This window comes from Rhinatrema bivittatum, chromosome 12 (genome assembly GCF_901001135.1).
Source record: "Rhinatrema bivittatum chromosome 12, aRhiBiv1.1, whole genome shotgun sequence".
Taxonomy (NCBI): domain Eukaryota; kingdom Metazoa; phylum Chordata; class Amphibia; order Gymnophiona; family Rhinatrematidae; genus Rhinatrema; species Rhinatrema bivittatum.
In genome coordinates this window covers 64,535,458-64,554,016 of record NC_042626.1, presented here as the reverse complement: position 1 = coordinate 64,554,016, position 18,559 = coordinate 64,535,458, and the positions used below count along the sequence as shown (strand labels likewise).

At 42.5% G+C, this 18,559-nt stretch overlaps 1 protein-coding gene across 2 annotated transcripts in view; it reads right to left on the bottom strand.

Moving 5' to 3' along the window:
• The window catches only part of ZNF692 (zinc finger protein 692), a 95,529-nt gene that overhangs the window by 49,602 nt on the left and 27,368 nt on the right, over window positions 1-18,559 (bottom strand). For both annotated transcript variants that reach the window (XM_029572824.1, XM_029572823.1), the window contains exons 6-7: window positions 13,978-14,040; window positions 6,767-6,845 (exon numbers count right to left, since the gene is read on the bottom strand). In XM_029572824.1, the coding sequence (XP_029428684.1) occupies window positions 6,767-6,845; window positions 13,978-14,040 (142 nt within the window). The remainder of the gene's footprint in view (window positions 1-6,766; window positions 6,846-13,977; window positions 14,041-18,559) is intronic.

The following is an 18,559-nucleotide window of genomic DNA, read 5'->3' as shown; positions in this document are numbered from 1 at the left end:
TTTCCAGACACAAGAAACACGTAACGATGAAGACCCAAACAAACTTCCACCCTCTCCAAGGCATAAAGACATAAGAACATAAGATTAGCCGTACTGTATCAGACTAAAAGGTCCATCAAGCCCAATATCCTGTTTCCAACAGCGACCAAGCCAGGTCACAAGCACCTGGCAGGATCCCAAGAGGTCACTAGATTTCATGTTGCTTAACTCAGAGACAAGCACTGAGTTTCCCCAAGTCCACCTCAACAATGGTATTGGACTTTTCTTCCAGATACTTGTCCAAACCCTTTTAAAACCCTGCTACACTAACATCATTCAGTACATCCTCTGGCAATGAATTCCAAAATGTAATTATGCATCGAGAAAAAAAAAAGGTTTTTCCTATTTGTCTTAAATGTATCACCTACTAATGTCATTGAATGTCCCTTAGCCTTTATACCTTCTGAAAGAGTAAACAACCAATTAACGTTTATCCATGTCATTCCACTCATTATTTTATAGACCTCTATCATACCTCCCTCAGCTGTCTGTTCTCCAAACTGGAGAGCCCTAACTCTTTAGGCTTTCCTCATAGGGGAATCATTCCATCCCCTTTCCCATTTTGGTCGCCCTTCTCTGTACCTTTTCAAATTCTGCTATGTCTTCTTTGAGATGCGGTTACCAGAACTGCACACAATTCTCAAGGTACAGTTGTACCTGGAGCGATACAGAGGCATTATAGAAACACAGAAACATAGAAATGACAGCAGAAGAAGACCAAACAGCCCATCCAGTCTGTCCAACAAGTTTCGCACTTTTTTTTTTCTCATACTTATCTGTTCCTCTTGGCTCTTAGTAACCCTTTGGTTCTATTTCCCTTCCACCCCCACCATTAAATGTAGAGAGCAGTGTTGGAACTGCATCTAAGTGAAATATCTAGCTTAATTAGTTAGGGGTAGTAACCACCATAATAAGCAAGCTACACCCATGCTTATTTGTTTACCCAGACTAAATAATTCAGTCCTTGTTGGTTGTTGTCTGTATATAGATCCACTTTTCTTCATTCCCCCTGCCGTTGAAGCAGATAAGTTATGCTGGATATGCATTGAAAGTGAAGTATCAGACTTTCTCCTCTGCCATTGAAGCAGAGAGCTATGCTGGATATGCGTGATGTATCAGTCTTTCTCCCCTGTCGTTGAAGCAGAGAGCTATGTTGGTATGCATTGAAAGTGAAGTATCAGGCTTATTTGGTTTGGGGTAGTAACTGCCGTAACAAGCAAGCTACTCTCCGCATTTTTGTGAATGCAAATCTTTTTTCCACATTTCCTCTTGCCGTTGAAGCTTAGAGCAATGTTGGAGTCGCATTAACCGTGTGTATGTTTACTGAATAAGGGTATTATCTCCAGGTAGTAGCCATCATTCCCGTGAGCCACCCACTCTTCATTCACGTCCTCTAGACTTTATGGATCCACAGTGTTTATCCCATGCCCCTTTGAAGTCCTTCACAGTTCTGGTCTTCACCACTTCCTCCAGAAGGGCATTCCAGGCATCCACTACCCTCTCCATGAAGAAATACTTCCTGACATTGGTTCTGAGTCTTCTTACCTGGAGTTTCAAATCGTGACTCCTGGTTCTGCTGATTTTTTTCCCGACGGAAAAGTTTTGTCGCTGTCTTTGGATCATTAAAACCTTTCAAGTATCTGAAAGTCTGTATCATATCACCTCTGCTCCTCCTTTCCTCTAGGGTGTACATATTTAGATTCTTCAATCTCTCCTCATAAGTCATTTGATGAAGATCATCCACCTTTTTGGTTGCCGCCTCCATCTTGTCTCTGTTTCTTTGGAGATACGGTCTCCAGAACTGAACACAATACTCCAGGTGAGGCCTCACCAAGGACCTGTACAAGGGGATAATCACTTCCCTTTTCTTACTCGATATTCCTCTCTCTATGCAGCCCAGCATTCTTCTGGCTTTAGCTATCGCCTTGTCACATTGTTTCGCTGACTTCAGATCATTAGACACTATCACCCCAAGGTCTCTCTCCTGGTCCGTGCAGGAGATTGTATGTTTTATTCTCCATTTCCTAAAAATTCCTAGCATTCTATTTTCTTTTTTGGCCGCTGCTGCACATGGAGCAGAGGATTTCAACATATCCATGATGATGCCTAGATCCTTTTCTTGGGTGGTGACTCCCTATGGTAACTTGGATGATAGCGGCTTGGAAACAACCAGAAAAAAAAGAAGGCAAACTCTAGCTGTTTCCTTTTGTGCAATTTATTTACAATGAAAAACGAAGTGCAAAGCAAAACAAACAAATGATGCAGCTCACCTTAAAAGTTCAAGTAGAACAGAGACCTCACACATAGCAGGTTTTCTCATAGCGTGGCTTCCTGCTTACACCCCAGGGCCTTTCTAACCCTTCTGGGCCCTGCCTTATGCTAGGCTGAAGTGCTCTTCCCAGGCCCAGCATCCCTTGCTGGGTTGGGACTTAAGGAGGACCAACTCAAATAAATGTGGCCAGTCCCTTAAAGTGGTCTGAGGGAGTTTCCTGTAGACTCCCTCATATACCCTCTTCCTCAGCCCAGCCTTGCTGGGATGAGTGCCTGCCTGTATCAGGAACATCTCTCTAGACAGAAAATCTGCATTGGCATTCTCCCTTCCTGCCCTTTGTCAGATCTTATATTTGAAGGGCTGTAGGGCCAGGAACCATCTCATCACCCTCGTATTGGACTCCTTATTTCTATTTATCCATAGAAGCGGTTGGTGGTCCATTTTGAATGTGAACTGCCATCCCCGCAGGTAGTAGTGCATGGCCTCTAAGGTCCACTTGACTGTCAAGGCCTCCTTCTTGACCGTAGACTAATGCCTTTTCCGAGGCATCAGCTTCCGGCTAATGTATGCTACAGGATGTTTTTTATCATCCTTCTTTTGGACTAAGACTGCTCCCAAGCCAACTTCTGAGGCATTGGTCTACACTGTGAAGGATTTGGTGAAGTACGTACCTGCACTGGTTTGGAGCATAATATCTCTTTCAGAGCCCAGAAGGCATTCTCTGCTTCAGCTGACCACTGGACCTTCTCTGGTACTTTCTTCAACAACAGCCTTGTGAGAAGTCCCACCTTCTCCGAGTAATTGTGAATAAACCTAATAAACCTTCTGTATTATACCGTAAGGCTTAGGAATGCTCTCACTTTGCTTTTGTTTGTGGGACTGGCACCCTAGTGATCGCCTTGATCTTCCAGATCTACGGATAGACCTTGCCCTTTCCCAGGGTGTAACCGAGATACTGGACTTGTACTCCCCAAGTCACTTCTTAGGGTTGGCTTAATGTGTCTTCCAATCTGGGCTGTACACCACAGTATCCTCCATGTAGACAACTGCATAACCTTGATGTAAGCGGAGCAAGGAGCAAGCAGTCAACCAAGCGTTCAAACATGGGGGGGGGGGGGGGGGGTTTGGGGGGAGCGGGCAACACGGATTCCAAATGGAAGGATGGTAAAGTTGAAAAGTCCTCCAGGTGTCAAGAACACCATCTTCTCTTTCACAGTTGATATGAGAGGTACATGCTAATAGCCTTTTGTAAGGACCAGGGTAGAGATGAACTAGAGATTGAACCCAGTTTATCCAATCATGGCATCGGATACACATCAAGTTTTGAGACCTCTTTGACCTTTTAAAAATCAATGCAGAACCTGATGCTCCCATCTGGCTTTGAGATCAACACTATTGGTGAGGACTAATCACTGTTAGACGTTTCTATAACCCCAAGTCGCTTCGGTCTCAATGACACAGTGCCTGGCCTCAGGAATCCGATAGGATCATTTCCGTAGTATAACTCCAGGAAGCGTAATGATGCCATGCTGCACCAAGTAGGTATGACCTGGTAGGTTCAAGAAGATCTCCTTGTTTTGCTCCACTTGCTGCTTTATGTCAGCTGTCTATGCAGTGGACACCTGCATTCTGAAAAGATACTGGCTTAGGCCCACTTCAGATCCGACCTTCAGACCAAATTCTCCTTGCACCATTCCACATTATTCAGAAGGTTTGCGTGGTAAATTTGAGTTTTCTTTTGCTTATCTGCTTGAGCTATTTTGCAGCACTGAGAGGAGAGGATCACCTTGCTGGTGGCTGAAAATAATCAGTAAGTTCTGCTTGAGGTAATCTTTAAAATTTAAAAGTACTGGGGAGAAGTAAACTATTAGACTGTGTGTGTCTGTATTGAATAGCTAGTCAGAAAGGCAGGCGAAAAAAGAGAAGCTTTTGTGTTTTGTATTAAATAGATAGAAAAGCAGGCAAATAACAGAAGTTTGTGTGTTTATATTAAATAAGTAGTCAGGCAGGCAAAACACAAGAGTTTGTGTGTTTATATTAAATAAGTAGTCAGGCAGGCAAAACACAAGAGTTTGTGTGTTTATATTAAGTAGTCAGAAAGACAGGCAAAACACAAAAGTTTGTGTTTGTATTTCACAACCCTCCTACCCCTCTCCCAACCACCCTAGCTCATCTCTTAAAAAAAAGTCAGCCGTTTAACTTAAATTCAGAAATTCCCCACACCTTATCAAGAGTTTGATCATTCCCTTTTAGGTCACTACCAGCTATATAGTGAATACACTAATACATTTAAAGGTCCTTAACTGTATGTATTCCTACTCCCATAGCAACCTAAAACTTAACTAGGAAATGAACAAATTTAAGATGAAGGCAGCAGTCCAGCAGCAAGAGGGGGACCTCCCAGTCTTTTGCATTGAGTATCACATGTATGATTTTTTTAACCCGCCGGTGAGAAGTTGTACATGTGCATCCAATGCAAAGAGCTCTTGTTTTTCACAGAACGAGTCCGATCTCTGGAGGCTAGAGTGGCAGACCTGGAGGAGCTGAGGCAGACAGAGAGGTATATAGATGAGACCTTCAGGGACATGGTAGCCAAGTCCCAACTCCAGTCTGGCAGCCCTGGTGCTGCCTTGGGGGAGGAAGGTCTCATGATCAGAGAGCATTAACCTAATGCAGCAGGAAATGACCCTGTAGCAAGGACCCGCTCTCAGGTGCATTTTCCTCTCGCACTGAGGATGTGTCTCCCAGAGCTAATGCCCAGGAGGGAAGGGTTAGGTTGGCCGTCATAGTTGGTGATTCGATTATTAGGAATGTAGATAGCTGGGTGGCTGGTGGGCGTGAGGATCGCCTGGTAACATGCCTACCTGGTGCGAAGGTGGCGGACCTCATGCATCACCTAGATAGGATTTTAGACAGTGCTGGGGAGGAGCCGGCTGTCGTGGTACATGTGGGCACCAATGACATAGGAAAATGTGGGAGAGAGATTCTGAGAGCCAAATTTAGGCTCCTAGGTAGAAAGCTGAAATCTAGAACTTCCAGGGTAGCATTCTCTGAAATGCTCCCTGTTCCATGCACAGGTCACCAGAGGCAGGCAGAGCTCCAGAGTCTCAATGCGTGGATGAGACGATGGTGCAAGGAAGAGGGATTCAGTTTTGTTAGGAACTGGGGAACCTTTTGGGGAAGGGGGAGTCTCTTCCGAAGGGATGGGCTCCACCTTAACCAGGGTGGAACCAGACTGCTGGCGCTAATCTTTAAAAAGGAGATAGAGCAGCTTTTAAACTAGAACAAAGGGGAAAGCCGACAGTCGCTCAGCAGCGCATGGTTCAGAGAGAGGTATCTTTAAAGGATACTAATGATGCATTAGAATTAGGGCATCCCGACAGTGAGGTTCCAATAATTAGAAAAGTAGTCCAAGTGCCTGTAACTAAAAACTCACCTGAGCTAAAAAATTCTAACTTATCCCTATCAATTAAAAAGCAGAATGAAAATACAAACAAAAAACAAACTTTGAAATGTTTGTATGCTAATGCCAGAAGTCTAAGAAGTAAGATGGGAGAATTAGAATGTATAGCAGTAAATGATGACAGACTTAATTGGCATCTCAGAGACATGGTGGAAAGAGGATAACCAATGGGACAGTGCTATACCGGGGTACAAATTATATCGTAATGATAGAGAGGAACATCTTGTGGCGGGGCGGTGCTTTATGTCCTGAATGGCATAGTTGCTTGAGGTGCCAGTACAGAGGAAACAGAGCAGTCAACTCTTATTAAGTGGGTTCTCACCACCCTTCCTGCTGAATCCTCTAGAAGAATGCTATGCAGGAAACATAGGTAACCCCTTTCTCCATGTACAAATTCCTCAGTGAAATATGAAAAAAATAATCATTACCTGATTTACATTGAACCTCTCTTATATCCTGTCATCTTCCTGTCACTTGGGGGCTATCATCTTCAAATTAACATTTTTCTTTCAAGCATATTAAGCATCCTAAATGCACTAACCCCTATGAATAATCTTCTCACTCTTTCATAAATTAATGATGGGAAGGAGTGAAATCATGTTGAGGTCACAAGGACAAGCCCTGATATCTCTGTCTTGCTTATCATTTTTTTTTAAGAAAGTCAGATACACATACCATCAAAGAATGGCATCATGAGAGGAAAATAGCTTTCTGCTTGATCACATCATTCAATTCCATATGACACTTCAATGTCAGGACCTCACAGAAATCTCTCATATTTATACTTTATCTAGTTCAATGATTTGTAATCTTTGGTGGAAATGGGAATACTAATATAAAAATGACCATTACCATCTGAGGTACAACAGGTTGCAAAGCTGAACATAAGCTCCTTTCTCTCTCCTGAATTTCTCCATTCTCTTTCCTTCAGTGTAATCTGCCTGAATTGCTGCAGTTACAATTTTTCACTTCATGCTGGATTTAATACTTACGTTCAGGTACTGACGGTTGGAGAAGATTTTGCCGCATCCTTCAAAGTCGCACAAAAGAATCTCACGCTTTGCTGTCCTCCTGCAGAGACACAAAAATTGTCAGATGAACAGGGGGGCAGGGCTGAAGAAAGAGTTTGGTCTTCACAAAAGTAAGCATTCTCTGAAAATAGCAGGATATCAGTCCTTACATCATCAGTCCTTACATCATGGGTGACATCATCCAATGGAGCCTAGGTCAGAACAGGGACTGTCAAGCTAGAATTTAGGAGAAAGCAATTCTCTGGATAGTCAGAAGGGTTTTGTAAGGACTCATATCCTGCTGTCCTCAGAGAACACCTGCTACAGATAAGCAACACTGCTTTGTCTGAAAACAAATATGATATTACTTCCTCACGGATGGGAATCCTTAGCTACTGGCGGCCTTCAGCAAAAATGGGAATAATGAAGAAAAACATTACTACTGCAGAAATAACATGTTTCTGTTGGAAATCAGCCATTTTCTGTTTTGCAATTTTTCTTTGTTTGGAAGACACCCTGGAAGTAATAAAAGCGGGCTATGGAAGGATGGAGTTGGGTTCTAAGCCTCAGAGACCTTGCAAGACAGACAAACCAAGCACACTGTTGTGTCGGGAGTCCCTATCCAAATAATTTGTTGTAAATATGTAGATTGCAAGTAAATAGATAAGAAGTAGGGTAAATTAGGTAGTAATAAAGAAGTGAATGCATTGGGTATAAACTATATATACACACATACACCACAAGAAAACCCCAGCTAAGGGGAGAAAAGGACTGATGACGGATATATAAAAAATTACTGAATAAACCTTTATTAATTAGTAAATTAATTAAAAACAACAGACTCCAGATGGTACATACCAAAATTATTTAATATGCATACATATATAGCCAAAACCTAGACGGACAAAAATAGAGAATCATGAGCAAACAATTACCAGACAATTTTATATTTGCTAAAATGCACTTACATATGTGAGTCAATAATAGTACCAGCTCAATACATCAGATACAATATGTTATTAAGAACTATGGACCTGAATAAATGCAAAGGGATACAATATTGCTGTTCAAAGAATGACACAATTGTTTCTAAACTGGCAACAATATGTACAAATGTCTGAAGCAGACAAAACACACAACTAATTAGACATCCATACTGAGCTGCTCAATCACTCAGTTACCTCAAGTGCACATAAAACATGTATCACAAAACATATACCAAATAATAATACAAATTTCAAGGCATTTAATTACAGCATTCGGTAAGAGCTGCATACGTTACCCCAAAAATGTTTTTGTTTAAAAACTAGTAATGCAGCTCTTGTACTGACACTGCCAAACTCTAATGTGGCACTGCCTGTCAAAGTTAAAAAAAAAACCTTGGTTCTTAAAGATAAAGTGGCTTCAAAGACAGTTCCACCAAATGTTGGAGTTTTAAGTTCCGGGGTCAGCTGGTAGAATCCCAACGAGGACCTTGTTTTGCCGAGGTGGCTGCCTCAGGGGAGACCCTTGTAGCAAGTGAATGGAAAACTGTTTAATCGAGGCTGTTTTCAACAACCCCGGAGGGGAAAAGCCAATTGCACTTAAAAATACCAGCAGTGCTGACAGGAGCCTGCCAGCTCCATATCAACTTGAGGGGAAGGTGAGTTACAGCTGATCTGGTCCCTTCAAAATGATCAGAGGCCTTAAACTGAAACCCAATAGGAGCAAGGATCCAAAACCAATGGCGTCATTCAAGCTCTGCAAAGACTGCCGAGAGAGCTGAAGAATCTTTCTAGAAAGCTGCAGCGCTTCAGAGGGCAAAATGTTTCCAATGCCCCAGTAGAAAAAATGTCGGTGAAACAGAAAATTGAACTGCCAGGCACAGTAGAAAATGAAAGGAAGTTAAGTGCAGGAACAAACCGGTGGTTTCTAGAACGATGTCTGCGTCGTTCTGCGATGCCCCCAGGCAAAGAATACGAACTTCATGCGGATCAGTCACATGGTCTGCGGGCACTGGGGGCATCGATGAAAACCGGAGGAAGCCATGCTTCAGGCCGGCAAGCAGTCGGCGCAGGGCGGATAAAGACTCCCCAAAATAACCATGGAACCGACCGCAAAGGAGGAGAAAAACTTACTGCGCCGCCCTACTGATTAGGGGGGGGGACTGAAGAAGAGGGACCCCGGCACGGAAGCAACATGAAAAAATCCCAATACTAGGAGAACTCTGGGAAAAAAAACCAGAGCAGAGCTCCACAACCGCGAGGCAACAGCACTGCGGAAAGAAAGAGACTGACGGGCGCGCTCAGTGTGCCAGTCAAAGTTCTAGAAAATTTGAAAGAAGTTTTCCGTGCCGGGCTCCCTCCGATGTCGTCACCCATGTGTGAGGACAACCATCCTGCTTGTCCTAGGACAATAAAAAATGTCAACGCAATGAATACAATTATAGTAAAATATATCCATGAAAAAACCTTTGCGCAACATAAAACTAGATCAGTAATGTTTCATCTATCTACTGCTTCTTCAGAATTCAACACTTGAAATCAAGATTTTTTACCAACAGGAACCAGACAGAAAACTCATTCCAATCATTTCCCTGATCACTTGAGACAGAAAACATCTGATCCCATTCAAGATGACTTACCAACCCGGCGCACATAAATCTACGCCCGATTTTATAACATGCGCGCGCTGCCGCGAGCATGTTATAAAATCCAGGGTCGGCGCGCGCAAGGGGGTCCCGATGGCTTTCCCTGTTCCCTCCAAGGCCGCTCCGAAAGGGACCTTTCCTTCCGCCCCCCCACCACCTTCCCCTCCCTTACCCGCCCCCCAGCCCTACCTAAAACCTCTCCTCACCTTTGTTTTTAAAGTTGCGCCTGCCTCTCGGCAGGTGTAGGTTGCATGCGCCGGCCAAGTGCCAGTACGCGATCCCCCAACCTAGAGGCCCTACGGAGGTATCTGGCCCCACCCCCACCCTGCCCCTTTTTTCAAGCCCCAGGACATATGCGCGTCGCCGGGCCCATGCAAAATAGGCTCGACACGCGTAATCCCTCTGCGCGCATAAATCCAGTTGGATTTACGCGCGCAGGGCTTTTAAAATCTGCCCCTTAGTGTATAAGGAGAAAAACAGAGCGAGAGAGAGGGAGAGTGCGCTTCAGGATGTGATAGCACAGGCTGACCCTGTGGAAACATAGAAATGATGGCAGAAGAAGACCAAACGGCCCATGCCAGACTCACTAAAAGGGGCAATTGTAAAACCCATTTTAAAGAAAAAAAAACAGTGACCCAAACATTCTAAACAATTATAGACCAGTTTCAAACTTACCATTAATCGCAAAACTAATAGAAAAAGCCATACAAAAACAACTTTCTGAGCACTTAGAGAATAACATCTTATATCCATCACAGCATGGTTTTCGCAAAAACTACAGCACAGAAACGCTACTACTTGCCCTTACTGATAACATCATGAGAGGCTTTGACAGCGGTAAGCGGTACATACTGATGATGCTTGACCTATCAGCAGCATTTGATACCGTAAATCATAACATACTTCTAAATAGATTAGAAGAAATAGGATTAAGTAACAAAACAATCAAATGGTTCCAATCATACCTAGATAACAGATACTACCAAGTACAGATAAAGGACGTAAAGTCAAATAAAATAAACCTTCAAACAGGAGTCCCTCAGGGATCGGCACTATCAGCCACCCTATTCAACATATACTTACTGCCATTATGTCACCTACTAGTGGGTCTAAGCATCACACATTACATTTATGCTGATGATATTCAGTTAATCCTACCCATTGATGACACAATTGAAAAGACACTGAACATAGCAAACATGTATCTGGATATCATCAAACAATTATTGAACCAGATGGAACTAGTGATTAACATAGAGAAAACGGAATTCCTATTACTGGAACGCAAAAATATTGAACTAATCCAAAACCCTATCACACTCAAAAACAACCAAACAATTAAACTCTCAGAAAAAGTGAGAAACCCTGGAGTAATAATTGACACAGAACTTAACCTAAAACAACACATATCACTAAAAGTAAGGGAAGGATACGCCAAACTCATGACCCTTAGAAGACTAAAACCCCTACTGACAACAAACAATTTCCGATCAGTACTACAAGCTCTAATTTTCGCTAGCACTGACTACTGTAACTCCCTCCTACTGGGATTACCACACACAACGATTAGACCACTTCAAATAATGCAGAACACAGCGGCCAGAATTCTGACTGGTAAAACTAAGAGAGACCACATCACTGAAACCCTAATAGAATTGCACTGGTTACCCATCGAGCAAAGAATACATTACAAAACCCTATGTACCATACATAAATTAATACACGACGAAAAAGCCGAATGGCTGAATACAGCCCTTCGCCTACATGTCCCCAACAGGAACCTAAGATCAGCAAATAAAGCATTACTGACAATCCCCTCAGTGAGAACAGCTAAACTAACCCAAGTAAGAGAGAGAGCGCTTTCCTTAGCAGGTCCTATGCTATGGAACACCATACCTGTCGAGATCCGCTTACAAACAGACATCAAAACCTTCAGAAAACACTTGAAAGCATGGTTATTTAAACAAGCCTACAACATTGAGAAAGGAGAGTAGTATACAGGGATAATGAGAAAAACAAAAAACGATCGGCAGAACACTGTGGCACACTAGCCCAAACTACACGAGTACATACTCTACTTTTACTTTTAAATGTGATTGGACACACTCTAAAATACGAGACAATAAAGAATGGACATGAGTGAACATAACAATCACAATTACGAATAATTATAAACAAGCTATGTTACCGTAAAATCCTGGCACTTGTTTAGTGATAGAATCTTCCTAATTACCTATACTAATATTGGTGCCTTCCTGTAAACCGTTATGATGGTACTTAACTTAATGACAGTATAGAAAATTTTTTAAATAAATAAAATCCAGTCTGCCCAGCAAGCTTTCATACTTTTTTTTTTTTTAACTCATACTTATCTGTTACTCTTGACCCTTAGTAACCTTTTGGTTCTATTTCCCTTCCACCCCCACCATTAATGTAGAGAGCAGTGCTGGAACTCCATCTAAGTGAAGTATCTAGCTTAATTGGTTAGGGGTAGTAACTGCCGCAATAAGCAAGCTACTCCCATGCTTATTTGTTTACCCAGCCTGTGCAATTCAGTCCTTGTGGCTGTTGTCTAAAATAAATCATCTTTTCTTCATTCCCCCCTGCCGTTGAAGCAGAAAGCTACGCTGGATATGCATTGAAAGTGAAGTATCAGGCTTAATTGATTCGGGGTAGTAACCGATGTAACAAGCAAGCTACACCCATGCTTGTTTACCCAGACTATGTAATTCAGTCCTTGTTGTTGTTGTCTGAATATAAACCATCTTTTCTTCATTACCCCCTGCCGTTGAAGCAGAGTTATGCTGGATATGCATTGAAAGTGAAGTATCAGGCTTATTTGGTTTGGGGTAGTAACCGCCATAACAAGCCTCCCCGCTTTTTTGTGAATGCAAATCCTTTTTTCCACATTTCCTTTTGCCATTGAAGCATAGAGCAATGTTGGAGTTGCATTAACCGTGTGTATGTTTATTGAATAAGGGTATTATCTCCAGGTAGTAGCCGTCATTCCCGCAAGCCACCCTCTCTTCATTCACATCCTCTATACTTTATGGATCTACAGTGTTTATCCCACGCCCCTTTGAAGTCCTTCACAGTTCTGGTCTTCACCACTTCCTCCAGAAGGGCATTCCAGGCATCCACCACCCTCTCTATGAAGAAATACTTCCTGACATTGGTTCTGAGTCTTCCTCCCTGGAGTTTTAAATCGTGACCTCTGGTTCTGCTGATTTTTTTTGCAATGGAAAAGGTTTGTCGTTGACTTTGGATCATTAAAACCTTTCAAGTGTCTGAAGGTCTGTATCATATCACCCCTGCTCCTCCTTTCCTCCAGGGTATACATATTTAGATTCTTCAATCTCTCCTCATAAGGCATTCGATGAAGACCATACACCTTTTTGGTCGCCCTTCTCTGTACCACCTCCATTCTGTCTCTGTCCCTTTGGAGATACGGTCTCCAGAACTGAACACAGTACTCCAGGTGAGGCCTCACTAAGGACCTGTACAAGGACAATCACTTCTCTTTTCTTACTCGATGTTCCTCTCTCTATGCAGCCCAGCATTCTTCTGGCTTTAGCTATCATCTTGTCACATTGTTTCGCCGACTTCAGATCGTTAGACACTATCACCCCAAGGTTTCTCTCCTGCTCCGTGCACATCAGCCCTTCACCCCCCATCGAATACATTTCTTTCGGATTTCCACACCCCATATGCATGACTCTGCACTTCTTGACATTGAATCTCAGCTGCCATATCTTCGACCAATCTTCCAGTTTCCTTAAATCCCTTCTCATTCTCTCCATGCCTTCCGGCGTGTCCACTCTGTTGCAGGTCTTAGTGTCATCCGCAAAAAGACAAACCTTACCTTCTATCCCATCCGCGATGTTGCTCACAAAGATATTGAACAGGACTGGTCCCAACACTGACCCTTGCGGCACTCCACTCATCACCGCTCTCTCTTCCGAGTAAGTTCCATTTACCATCACACATTGTCTTCTGTCCTTCAACCAGTTTGCTATCCAGGCCACTACCTTGGCACTTACTCCCAACCTTCTCGTTTTATTCAGTAGCCTCCTACGTGGGACCGTATCAAAAGCTTTGCTAAAATCCAAGTAGATGACATTGAGCGCTCTTCCTGTTCTTTTAACTTTTATCATCAGCCACCTCCTTTGTGAACCAGATATGTTTCATTCTTTTCTTGCTTTTCTTTACTTTTCTAACATATATATTAGTCGCTTCAGTAACTGCTCCTTTTAGTTTGGCCCACTATTGTTCCACATCTCTCATTTTCTCCCATCCTTCTAGTTCTTCCTCCAGGTACTTCCCCATTTATACAGATAAAAAGACTTTTTAATATTGACCTTATAGTCTTTAATCCCCTTCCGTTTATTGCTTCTGTCTGGTTCATTTCCCATAGTGGTAAATTAATTCATTCCTTCCACTCCACAGTTGCACTACTTCTTGCATTCTTTTAGTATCATCAGCATCTCTGGACAACACACATTTATTTATTTATTTGAAATGTTTCCGTTTTGCTGGTTGATATTGAAATGTGCGAGGCACTCACCGGATTCTCTTTTTCCCAATCTGTGCAATGTCCTCATTATTCTGTTTCACGCAACCTCTCCAACTGCAAGAGAACAGAGAAAGTTTTGGGAATAAAGGCTAGACAAAACTAGATTTAATCTTACATTGCCACTGTCTGGTTATCTCTTATGTTCTTCTGTTTATGCTATGTCTCCTTGTTTTATGCTATATTTGATGAGCTTCTTCATCAATTGTACACCATTTTTATGCTATGCTTGATGAAATGTTTCATCTATTGTACACTGCTTTGGCTAAATTTATAAAGGTGGTATATAAATAATAAAATGTAAGAATCTAAACACACCCTTTGTCACTTCCCTTCTTGCCCACTGCCTGTGCCCAAGGGCATTTATGCTCATGCAAGCTTTTCATATGTAATGCCAAATGATTCTATAGTTTAGGAGAAAAAAAAAGGGACATGAAACATAGAACATGATGGCAGATAAAGACCATTTGGCCCATCTAGTCTGCTCATCCACATCTCCTATTTCATTTATTGTTCTTAATATTCCACTTGTTAAGCATATTATCCAAGCAGTATCCTATTCAGCTCTATAGTCCCGTCCTTTCCCTCAGAGATTCCTCTGTGCTTGTCCCATGCTTTCTTGAATTTTGACACTGCCCTCGTCTCCACTACCTCCACAGGGAGGCTGTTCCATGCATCATTCAACCTTTCTATATAGAAAAATGTTCTTAGCTTACTCCACAGTCAACCCGTTTTTGCCCTCTTTCCATGACCCCTCATTCTAGACCCTCCTTTCCATTGAAAGAGAAATGTCTCCCTGTGTATTTATTCCTTGGAGGTATTTAAATGTCTCTATCATATCTCCCCTTTCCTCAAGGTTATATATGTTTAGATCTTTAAGTCTGTACCCATATGCTTCATGATGAAGATTACTGACCATTTTAAATAGATGCCCTAGACTGACTCTCTTCAGTTGATATCTTTTGAAGGTGTATACGTTTAACCGGCAAACTTGTTAAGCATGATAGCAGCTGAAAATTGTCCTCTCTGTCTTTATTCCATGCCCTTTGGAACTCCATTACTGTTCTCATATTCCCTACCTCTTCTGGGAGGGTATTCCATGCATCCACCATCTCCTTTCCATGAAGAAATACTTCCTGACATTGCTCCTAAGTCTACCCACTTGGAGTTTCATATCATGACTCCTAGGGTCTACAGCTTTTTTTCAATTGGAAGAGGTTTGATTCCTGTACATTATTAATAACTTTGAGGCATTTAAAAATCTGTATCTTTTCTTCCAGGGTATATATATTTAGGTCTTCTAGTCTCAACTCGAGTTTTTTGGTGCAGACCTCACACTACTTTGGTTGCTTTTCTCTAGGCTGCTTCTATCCTTTCTCTATCCTTTTGGAAATATGGAGGTCCATATTCAAATGTATTTAGCTGGATAACTAAGAAAATATTTGACTAAATGAAAATATGGCAAATTATCTAGCTAAATTCTAGCGGATAATTATTTGTCCAGCTAGAATTTGGCCAAATAAGTGAGGGACATTCCAAAGGCGGTCCAAAGGAGTTCCGAGAAGGAGATGAGTTAGCCGGATAAGTTATTCAGCTAACTCCCTATTCCCTATCCAGCTAACTCTGTCCTAAAGTTAGCTGCATAAACCTATCTGGCTAACTTTAAGATAGCCGGGTTTATTCAGCAGTGTACCGCTGAATATACAGCACTAGTCAGCTGGATATAATTATCTAGCTAACTAGCAGAGCCACACAATAGCTGAATATGGAGGCTACGGTTTCCAGAACCAAACAGCTACTCCAGATAAGGCCTCACCAATGACCTGAACAGAGGGGCATTATCACTTCCCTGCTCCTATGAATTGCTGCACTCTAAATGCTTTACTCTGTACTTCTGGGCATCGGATCCCAGCTGACAAACCTTCAACCATTCCTCAAGCTTACTTAGAGAGCTCCTCATTCTTTCTACTCCAAGCTGTGTCCACTCTGTTGAAGATCTTAGTGTCTTCTGCAAAAAAGACAAACTTTTCCTTCAAACCCCTCCACAATATCTTTCACAAATAAATTGAATGGAACTGGCCCCTAAAACATGCTGAATAAGGACCCTTTAAAGCTCTGGTGTAACCAGTCGCTTTCAAAAGCACACACCAAGGGAATTGCCCCCATCTTTATTAAATGTACTGATGCACATGACAGGATAAAATCTGTAGTTCATGTTGATTCTTTCTACTGGGTAGTGCATTTCAAAGCAAAGATCCAACTATGAGCACTAAGAAGCTGTCAAAAGAACTCCGGGACAAAGCTGTTGAAAGGCACAGATCTGGGGATGGACATAAAAAATGTTCAAAGTCCTTGAATATTCATTGAAGCACAATCAAGATGATTATTAACAAATCAAAGGTATACGACACCACCAAGACTCTGCCTAGATCAGGCCACAGCCAAGAGCCAATGTCAACTTACAAAGAGCTACAGGCTTCTAAGGCTAAGTCTGGTCAAAGTATGCATGCAAACAAAAAAGTGGCTAAGAAAACCACAGAAATACAAACACGAAATACAGTGATATGTAAAAAATGGTGGAAAGTACTGCAAAAGAAATTATGGATATTAAATAAAGGAATACATTGTAATTAAAAATACATAAAATAAATATACAAATAATTAATATAATAAATAAGTAGTAGTAGGGATATGCTGCTTCAAAGCAACCCTAGCACATTTGTTTCCTGGGGTTTACATCCACCATCACCAATTAAATCTTACCTATCTTCCCCCACCTTCTCCTCCTTCAGATACCTATTCTGAATGGGCGAGGATTTAGCCCCAGTTTGGACTACTTAATTTCACTGCCCTCATTAGAAAGGATCATAGTCTCCAGCAGCCAAGTTAATCTAGTTCTCTGGCCATCTGGGTCTTTATTACCAGTGGCCATCTGGTTCTTTTATTTCCAGTGGCCAACTATTAAGCCCCTCCGTCCTCCTTATGTTGTCCAGGAGCCGTGCCACTCTGGTTCTTTTATTTCTGGTGGACGACTATTAAGCCCCTCATCCTGCTTATGAAAGATAACGCTCCCCAGCTGCCACCTTGGATCTATGACCATCTGGTTCTTTTGAGATGGAGCAGGAAAAACCCAGCTATCCTGAGGGAAAATTTAGAGGGAAGCAGCCACTAGATGGTTCAATTAGCCTTTTGCCCCTATACTCAGGTCAGATGACTAATTTGATTGTCAGGACTGCTACAGACATCCACCAGTGTTTTCACTGGCTTTCCCCTGCTCAGGAATAGTTCACCATCTTTCAGGTCCTATTATGCATGCTCATGCTCCACCTCCCTGACAGGGCGGGCAAGATGGGCCAGTGGTGTGCCCGCTGCCGGGACACGGTAGAATCCCACCTCAGCCGGCACATACCCGCCCTCACTTCATTGTGCCACAGGATTTTGATAGGCCCTCCAATTAATGGACATACTAGACTCCTTGGTCTGTAGTAATGAAAGGTCAAGGAGGTCACTGACATCACTATGGACCCTGGTGCCCAGCATTGGCCTCCATCCAGCAGTACAATGAGGTCGGGGATTACTGAAGACAGTCTACCCCAGTTGATAGTCACACTGGGAGCAGGGAGTCCTGTCCCCCTTTCCCCATGCCCCACCCTCCTTTACAAGGGGGAAGGGGTTCTGGAGGAGGGCACGATGGTAATCATCTCCCTCGGACCTAGGGGAAATGGCGACACTGCTGCTGAAGCACTATAACGCAAGCCACCAGAGCAGCAAGTCACATGCCCCCAATGGTTTTCTCGGCCAACGCAGAGCCAGTCATGATGCACCACTGTTGAGGAAATGTACCTTGTAGGCGCCATGTCCATATGGGAGGTATTCCCGCTGTGGGGATCCACCACCCCGGTCTGAACAACCATCCCACTGGGTTGAATCCCTCTGGTGGACTGCATGGACCCCACCCATTTACCTCTTAGTTATTTTTTTTATTTAAAAATCTTGTATTCTGTTGATCTGCAGATCTCAGTAGATAAAATCACATGCATAATAAAATACAAGAATACATCTAGAGCATATTAACAACATTGTACAAACAAAACAAAATTAACACACACAATACATAAGCTTAAAATACACAATAAGCTCAAACACAGAGATCTCAGCTTAAGACCAACTAGATCATGATCCACCAGGAAATGCCTGCTTAAAGAAATGAGCTTTAAGAGACTTATGAAAATGAAGTCAATCATTGTCTGATCTAATTTACTCAGGTAGTTCATTCCATAAAATGGGCCCAGCAATGTTAAAAGATCCAACTATGGGAAGTAGCTAAATTAGCTTGTTTTAAAGATGGAATTTCTAACACCCTGGCCGGAAGCTGACACACCTAGTAGTGCCAGAAGGAGTAGGGCTAATAGGCATTCACCTTATGTCTTTTCAGTCTTGGCCATTAGATTTCATGGCCTTCTCAACTGTGTCAAGACATTGCACCAAAATCAGGGTCATGTGGCTATCCTGTCTCTGGATATGCAGTTCCAAAACACTCAGCTCTTCTGTGCCTCCTCTGGGCCCTGGGTGGCCA